Genomic DNA, 8,962 nt, shown 5'->3' with positions numbered 1-8,962 from the left:
GAGCTCTGCAACGTAACACCTGTTTCCTCTGGTATTCTGACGATTCATGTTTGATGGATGAGCTTCAGGTGTTGAAGTCGGAAAGGCCTCCCAGCCGTTTATGTAATCAGGTTTAAATCAGGACTCTCCACTCCAAAACATTCAGATCTGGGAAAACACATGTTGGTTAAATGAAAATATCACTTTAAATCCAAATCTGTTGGCGTTCTGAGTCATTTTGAACTTAGCTCTAATGAAGACGAGTCTGAGAAATCCTAACATCTGAATATCTTCTTTTTTTTTTTTCCAGCAGCTTACAGACATTACTGGCGTCAACTGGACTCCACAAATTTTATTTACTTGTCTGAATATTTAAGTTTACTTAAGATGTATAGATGTGACATTTGAAAATGCGTCTTGTTGTCAGGATTTTGTGCGATTCTGAGTCGCTTCTGATTGGCTGCTGGCCTGCAGCAGGGACACTCACCTGCAGCTCATTGGATCATCAGCCTGGCAGGGTTTAAGGAGCTGCAAGGCCTCCACTCTCTGCTGGATGAAAACTTAAACAGGTTGTCGCTGGCCTGCTGATGTCTCTTCTGAGAAACGCTAGAATTTATGTGACTCATCGTTTTTTTTAGCTCCACTGTCTCTGCTTGGTTCACTCTTCTCTCTCTGATCCTCCAGTGGTCCAGAACCGTGTGCTCACCTGCAGCCAGATCCTATACTCCCCTCCCCTCACCTTCCTCCTTCTGAGAAGCCTACAAGGTACTATAAGCCCACTTAACCTGCAACATCAGAATTTTTTTCAACCATTCTGACCTTACCGTCGTTAATCTGCCTCTCCTGCAGATGATCCCCAGACCGGAACCAAGGAGAACTTCTGCAATATTCGTACCTCTTTGAACATATTTAAAATAAATGCTTAAACTTGCCTCTGTTTCCCTGTGTGATTCTGCATGTGGGTCAGACTTCCTCCCAACATGATGCTTGTTGTTTTAAGCCCTTCCCTCACAGATCCCACCTTATGGTTACTGGGTGGCAGTCAGCATTAGTGAGGGTCTTGATTTCAGTCCAGGATCTGCTTGTGTCTTCAGACATGTGACGTCCTCTGACTAACACAGGTGACGTTTTGTTTGCATCCAACTTCACTTATCTAAGGGTGGTATTGTAGTTCCCAGCATTTACAATGGCATGTACTGTGACTTAAAAGAAATTTGACACACAAAGCTTTGAACTTGGACCTCTGTCTCTTTAAGAAATTCCTTTCTGAAACTCTGCCTTCAGGAAGTTATCATATCGCTCCTCTAACATTTTTACCAGTGTTCCACTGAGAAGTGGCTCATGAGCTCAGCTTCTGCTGAAAAAACTCCACTAGGTTTTGCTAATTGCTGTTAGCTATTCTGAAGGGGTTTTGGGGGAGGACAACTGCAGCTCCAAGGAGGAACTTAGTCCTCTATGGTGATGCTAGCTCTACCCAGGTGTTTTGCACAGCTGCATGGTTGCCATGGGAGATCAAAGGATTTCTCAAACATGCATGAAAGAATCAAAGCAACAGTCTAGCTATGTTTTTGAAGAGAATACCATAATTTAAAGCACTAATTTCTAACTTTTTTTTTCCTGGTTTCAACTTTGTTAGGAACTGCCTGCATGAAAAACAAACACTTATTTCCTGACTTGAGATTTTGATGAATCTCCACTTTTTAATTTCTCCCCCTTACAGGGACAATTTTTGGAAAGTGACCAGGCAGTAAGGAAATACTCCTGCTCGTTTTGAGTGGGATCTTTGTTGCACAATGCATGCCAGTTATGCCAGGTACCATTGATCCTTTCTCAGGAATTACCAGATACCCTTCAAATTAATCACTCAATACCTCAACTCCATTGTAAATTCACAAATGAACTGGTTGTGTTCCTCTAACTTTGATTCCCCAAATGGAAATTCACAGTAAGATTTTCATATGAAGACTGTTTGACAAGACTGACTTCCATATATATATATATATATATGATACATAATGATTTTTATAGCTAATACTCTATACATGGGCCTGCATTATTCCCGCTATAGAGCTGCTTGAATGAGTGAGTGTACTGTTTGAGGCTCTAATCCTTCGTGCTCCAGCCTCTTGTATGGAGACTTAAGATTGTTTTGATCTCTGTTGAGTAACTAATTGCTCCATCTGCAGATCCAGTCCGAACGCCGGTCCAGCCAGCTGCAGGATTATCCCGCTGCCAGAGAGCGCAGCTCGAACAGAACCTCTGAGGCTCAGCTGAGTGGAGCCATGGCCGACAGGAACCAGGTAAGCAAACGGAGGAGAAAAGGTTCCTATGCTGAAAACGATAGTTCTGATGCGCAGATCAACAATTATCTCTCTATTATTTCTCTAGTAGTAATTCATATAAGGAAAAAAAAACCACAAAACATTTGTCATCAGGTTTTTTTTTAATATTAAAAGGAGAAAACTTTTTATATATATATTTTAACCTATTGAGTGAGGTACATGTACTATTCATTATCCATAGAGACTGAATCCAGACCAGCACGGCTGAATTATGAAACTGGTTCTGATCCCCCCAAAGCTCAAACACATGACTTGTTAATGTAGCGAGTACATTGTGAATCCACTACGCATTACGTTCTATAACAATTTTGAGATTCAAAGATATGACGACAGTAGGTTTGTTGATAGATGAAAGTTTCATCTGATGCTAAATCAACAGGAAAATGCAAACTTCAGGCAGAATAAAAGCATTTGACTCATTTGAAAGGCTGTCGATTGTTTTTGGGGTTGCAATAAATAACCCGGTGGAGTCCTTCAGTGTGGAAAGCCAAAAGCTGTATTAAACATATGCTGACTGCAGACCATACCATGGACACAATCAATACATTACAATCATGAATAAAACAGCAACTGCAGCCGTAATCTTGTACGTTTGGTTAAAAAAGAAAGGAAAAAAAGTTCCATTTGGGAATTCTTACTACGCAAATGTCTTCTTCTGCAGTTTTTAGTGTTCGGAAACGGACACAAAGAACATTGTGTTTTTTGTCACAAAAACTTAGCATCGGTTTGTTATTTAACAACTTCGTCCTGGATTTCAGACGTGCCCAGTTCAGCCCCTGATGCAACATGTCTGGTTTCAGCATTGTCTGTCGGGTGTTTCAGTCCAGGTTACTAACGGACACGGTTCTCATTTTCACGTGTACGGTCAACGTCAGCATTTCTGATGTCACACAAAACTCTTACACTCGCTTGAAAGACGGGGAAAAAATCTCCACGAAGTCTGATCACTGTATTTTATTGACAAGCTGAATTGTGACAAGAAAACTGAAAAACGACGAGGCCGAAATGATTCCACGTTTCGTTGACTTCCGAAACAAATCAGACCATTCAATTAGCTTTAGCACGACGCACTTTTCACACCACGTCTGAGTAACCAATCGACACTGAAGCTTGCTTGAGGAACTTTGGTTATCAGGGTAACTGATACTTGAACACTTGGACTAGTCCAACACTTTTGGTAAGAAGCAAATTCATAGAGCCAATGAAAGAGAACCTAGTCTGAATCTCAGAGGATAATAGATGCTCATTGTGAGGTTGGAGGCTACACTGACTATCCTAAACATTTCATAGTGTTCAGTACAGTTGCATGATGATTAACTGTGCAGGGCCTTGTATTAATTTACCTTAAACTTTTTCACATTTTGCCACATTGTTACAAATATTTGTACATTTCACTGGGTTCTCTTTATAAAAGTCCAACTCAAAATGGTGCATATTTGTGATGTGAGGGGGGAGGAAAAATCTGAGAAACACTCCATCATTTGGATACAATCCACCTAAATCAGTTCTTCCTACAGCCATCTTTTCACTGCAGTTATAGCTGCAAGTTGTTTTTGGTGTGTCCACCCACACGCAGACCGATGATTTGCCCATTCTTTGCGAAATGGCTCCAGCTCAGTCAGATCAGACAAGGCTTGGTCTGTCTGGGTGGAGCGTTGTTTTCCTCCAGGAAGATGAACTTTTGTTAGTCTAACGCAGGTTCCAACAGGTTTTCTTCTGGGAGGTTTCCTTTATCTTGTCATCAACTCCTCCTAACAAGGAGTTAATGAAGAGATGGATTACGTTTCTGTTTTATAATCAAACACAACTACAAGAGCAATTAGTAGGAGAGACTGTAAAACACCATGCAGGAGAAGTTCTTTCAGCTAATTGCCATTTTCTGGTCGCGGCTTCAAATTCTTGGAATACGCTACCATTGGAGCTAAAATATGACATCATTCAGGAAGTCATTCATCACTACGTCATCAAAACTGCACTCATGTTTTGAATAATTTTTTATGAACTTTACATGTTTTTACATGTTTCCTTAAGGATGTGACTTTTAATTTGTATTGATGTCTTCTGTAAACGACAATACTTTTTGCAATCCATTGGATCTGGAACAAGCTTAGAAAATACTGTTCACTTAGCAACCCAGAGCAACTGGAACCAACATTTAGTCAATCCTGAACAAACTTAAGATCCAGAGATCGTAGTTTCATAGTTTATAAACTGACGTACTTCTTCTTATTAAACACGGGGAACCAATGTTTAGCTTTATTCTTACTAAGCAGCAACTCAGAAAAAGAATCAAACATTGAGACACAGAAACTCCTACTAGTTTATAAATTGTGGAGCTCTTGTTCTTCATATTACTAATCGAGAACAAACTTTAGATCCTATGAGTTTAAATTATGTAGTGGTTTCATCTTTTTCGGTTTGCTTTTCTAGCATTTCCTTATAATTCATGTAAAGCACTTTGAATTGCCTTATTGCTGAAAATGTTCTATATAATTAAGATTCCCTTACGTTGCCTTTCTAATGTCTGGGGGGGGGGGGTTTGTAGCGCATCCTCTGTTCTCAGTGTTGTCAATACAGACTTTCTTAGATGTGGGTGTCGCATTATGCCGCCGTTTCGTTCCCAACAGGATGAGAGAGTGCTGCAGCAGATTGAGAGGGAGGTGCGCATGCAGGAGGGAGCCTGCAAACTGCTGGCTGCCTGTTCCCAGAGAGATCAGGCCCTGGAGGCCTCCAAGAGTCTGATGACCTGCAACGCCCGCATCCTGGCTCTGCTCGGCCAGCTGCAGAGGATGAGGAGAGCACAGATCTTGGAGAGAGAGGGACACGGGTCAGTAGCACAGGGATTGAGCGCATGCATGATTTCACGGGAAGGTAATTGGTCAGGGAGATGCATGTAAATGAGGAACTTAAAAAGTCTTTTTTTTTTTTTCTTTAAAAAGCGAACTGAAAAAGTAATTCTTGTGGAATAAATGCACAGCCTGCGCCAACAAACAAGATGTCAGGCGAGGTTACTTGGAGATGCATGAGCTGTGTTTATATTCCACAATGAATAGATCCAGAAATTTTTGTTTCTAAGTTAAATCTTGATGTGTGAGTCGTGAATATGCAACTGATGTGCCAATACTTTTCGATTTAGAATAGACAAAAACACGTTTTGTTTCTTTTATTTTCTCCATTTCCTGGATGTGGGTGGGTTGACTGCTGGTTATTTTTGACAGCAGGATATCTGAAGATGCAGTGCCATGTACTGGGAAAGTGTCACTTTCAGGTAACAAAATGTCTGAGTACAAATCGTATTTGTTTAATCCTTTGTATATTAGCAGCCAAGTTTGTCGTTCAGCTGCTTGTTGCAACAAACCTTTTCTTACATGTCTGACTTCTTAATTTGCACCCTGCAGACCTGCGAATCCCCCTCATGTGGAAAGACTCGGAGTACTTCAAAAACAAAGGAGGTAAGCAAACGGGATCAGGTTTTCTCTCAGTGGGAAAATATCCAGATAAAAGTTTGCCGTATTCATTGTAAGAATATAATTTTTTTTTTTGTAGGCATTTCTGCGCCTGTATTAGTATTTTTATATGTAAATGTCACAATTTCCACCCCAAAAATGTAATAAAAATCCCCAATAAAATCACGTTTTCTCCATCTTCAGAGCTGCATCGCTGCGCTGTGTTCTGCCTGCTTCAGTGCGGCTCAGACATCCACGACACCGACCTGGTGATGGTGGACAGGACGTTGACCGACATCTGCTTTGAGGACGCGGTCGTATTGTAAGGCAAAATTTCCACAACCGAGTTAACGCGTTCCAACGTGCAAGATCTTAAAAGACCTTTCACATCCACCCAGCGACAAGGTGGGTCCGGGCTTCTCACTCCGCGTCGAGCTCTATAGCTGCTGCGCGGCCGAGGATTTCCCTCCGGCGGCCCCGGCTCCGGCTCCCAGGAGAATGAGCTTCCTGGGAGGCTCGCTGGGATGCTCCTCTGGGAAAAAGATCCGTGCCGCGTTTGAGTCTGCGTCTGCGTGTGGCTCTGTCTGTCCTGGTGGAGGGACCGCAAGGCCTGGACATGTTTCACCTCCTTCTGCACTGTGGGCACGGTCACTCTCCTTGAAACACGTTTTATTGCTGTTTTTTTAAGAGAGAGTCTAATTGTATGAATTTCTTTGTATTCACAGGGGCCCAAAGTATAGCCTGTTAGCTCAGACAACACTGACTATTGAAGATGTCAGAGAGGGTTTCAAGACCCATGATTTAACACTTTCAGCAACAGGTAATTTCCTGTTGTTACCCTCTTATTGTATATTTTTTTTAAGTATGATTTTAGGCTTTTTTTTACCCCCCACTCCCCAGAGGATAATCCTTTCTGGTTGCCTCTGTACGGAAACATGTGCTGCCGCTTAGTCGCTCAGCCTTTATGCATGACTCAGCCAGCGATAAGGGGCCAACTCAAGATCAAGGTGAATACATATTGTAACTTTTTTTTTTATTTAATTTTTTTTTTTTTACCACCAAACACAACAACTCCCTTTGATTCTGATTTACTTGCGTGTGTCTTTATTGCTCACTCAGCTTGAGGAGGATGCAGATCATTGGGGAAACTACTTCTGTGTCCTCATAGGCCAAACTCTTCTCTGCTATGGAAGTGGAGAAGACCTGGAGCCGGAGGACGAGCCTCTGCTTGTAATCCCCGTCACAAAGGTTGGCTTTGAAATATGCAAAGTCAGAATGAAGTCAATGCAAAGATGTAGAGATTATGCTTGGGTTGGTTACAGTCGCATGACAAAACCACTAGAGGGCACCGGTGAGTAAAAACACGAGCAAAACTGTTTTGAGCGTTTCACGGTTTGAATCCGGGTTATTTCTCCCCACACTCGGTCAGATATCACGCTAATCTGTTCAGTTATTTATTTTAGTAGTTTAATAATGAGGGTTTGTGAAAAATGTGTTTATTCAAAGTTCAGAGTATGGAATGAATTCAGTCAAATACAGCTGCAGATGCACACTTAAAACAGTGTTTTTATGTTAACTTGCAGCATCCTACACACTTATAAGAACACCTTGTAATTAGTAGTTCAGATTATCTGTCATATCATTCTTGTCATATTTATTCATGTTATAGCCATAGATAAATGGGTCGTCTTTGCAGTAACGTCATTCCCCCGCTGAAATTCACATCCTTAGAGCATTTATTGCATGTTGTGGTGAGAAGAAACATTCTGTGCTGTCACAATTATTTTCCAATTAAACAACCGTAACTGAGGCGTTTCTTTTAAACATACACTTTCATTTTTAAGTCCTGTGAAACTTTATCTACGACTTCCTGATAGGCTGGTGCATGAATGCAATGTCAAACAGATTGCCCAATTCTCTCACCGACATCATAAAATAAATAAACAAACGAAAAGAAAAGCAACATACTGCTGAAGTAGAGCACAGGTTTGTTGATCTTTGAGTCGGGAAGTGGCTGCGAGAAAATATCAACAGATCAAAAGCTGCTTGTAAAAAAATAATTAAGAAATAAAATGAACTACTGTGACAAACGGGGCTGGATGAGGAGCCGAGAGTTTTCTTCCCAAGCAGAGGGAGGTGAAATACAAATCTCAGATCAGCCATGAGAGCTTTTATGGGTTTGTTTGGGTTTTTTTTTGGGTGTGAAGTTAGAATCTTTTAGACTTTTACACATTTTTACTGCGGGTGGCAACAAGTGTTACTCCTCTCTGCTTTTGACAAATTCAGGAAATGGGGTTGAAACAGCCATTCTTTCGCAAGTCCATTTAATTTGACACATTATTCATATCATTTACACAAAGTCCACGAGCATAGACGGATCCGCGTGTCTTTAAGGAAAAAATATCGTGACATTGCACTGTTTGCAATTATTTTGAATTATTTTTAGGCATTTTTTCTAACTCCAAGCTGGCTAAATGTCAATGCCTAATGGATTCAAGCGTAGCAGGGAGGGTGTGAAAGGAGATCGATGCCCTACGTATCAAAATGTGTATATATGAGTCAACTTCTTTTCTTTTGGCAAAATGGACCTAAAAAGATATATATATATATATATATATTTTTTTTTTTCCCCCTTTAAGTCAGTTAAAGGACCAAAAGTCTCGTTTGAAATTGCTCTGATACTGGAACATGATCACAGAACCATCCAACGTTTTGTCGCAAATAGTCAATAGGGTGGCAAGAAACGTGTTGAGAATTGAAGATGCAAAGTAACTGCAGAAGATTTGACAAGAAGCGTGACGCTACCATGAACTCATCAACCTATACTGTGCTGAACGACTGTAGTGTATAGCAGAGGGAAACGGGGAGGCAGCGAGCCGTCGATGAGAAAGCAGAGCAGTAGTTCAGATTATCTGTCATATCATTGTCACGACATAATGACAAATATGTGAAGGACATGTTTTTCATAGGTTACATACTGTTGCTTTCAAGAGAAGAAAATAAGTGTGGTGTGAACATGTTTTGCATTTAGTTGCATGATCATTATGTGAAGCAACATTTGCCCAATAGTTGTGCACAAACATATTTTTAGAACCTCAAAGTCAAAACCTCCCTTTACTTTTCTTAAACATTCATGTTTGAAACCTATTAGCGTCTTGGATTAATTGTGTAGTTGATTATTAAAAATGAATCCTC

General features: G+C 40.8%; 1 protein-coding gene across 3 annotated transcripts in view; it reads left to right on the top strand.

The window, feature by feature from the left end:
• The first annotated feature begins 129 nt into the window (after window positions 1–129).
• The window catches only part of LOC103473342 (rhotekin-like), a 45,815-nt gene continuing 36,982 nt past the window's right edge, over window positions 130–8,962 (top strand). The window contains exons 1-12 of one of the 3 annotated variants that reach the window (XM_081613418.1): window positions 130–548; window positions 664–744; window positions 829–1,100; window positions 2,166–2,279; window positions 4,949–5,148; window positions 5,540–5,589; window positions 5,720–5,773; window positions 5,972–6,089; window positions 6,166–6,405; window positions 6,493–6,587; window positions 6,668–6,774; window positions 6,887–7,015. In XM_081613418.1, the coding sequence (XP_081469544.1) occupies window positions 2,262–2,279; window positions 4,949–5,148; window positions 5,540–5,589; window positions 5,720–5,773; window positions 5,972–6,089; window positions 6,166–6,405; window positions 6,493–6,587; window positions 6,668–6,774; window positions 6,887–7,015 (1,011 nt within the window). In that variant the 5' untranslated portion in view covers window positions 130–548; window positions 664–744; window positions 829–1,100; window positions 2,166–2,261. Of the gene's footprint in view, window positions 745–828; window positions 1,101–2,165; window positions 2,280–4,846; window positions 5,149–5,539; window positions 5,590–5,719; window positions 5,774–5,971; window positions 6,090–6,165; window positions 6,406–6,492; window positions 6,588–6,667; window positions 6,775–6,886; window positions 7,016–8,962 lie in introns of those variants that run through there. The other 2 variants (XM_081613417.1, XM_008423500.3) reach the window with 2 other exon arrangements.

The sequence above is a fragment of the Poecilia reticulata genome, chromosome 12 (assembly GCF_904066995.2).
Source record: "Poecilia reticulata chromosome 12, P_reticulata-male-v2, whole genome shotgun sequence".
Taxonomy (NCBI): Eukaryota; Metazoa; Chordata; class Actinopteri; order Cyprinodontiformes; family Poeciliidae; genus Poecilia; species Poecilia reticulata.
The sequence above is the reverse complement of the archived record's forward strand: the minus strand, read 5'-3'. Positions and strand labels throughout refer to the sequence as shown.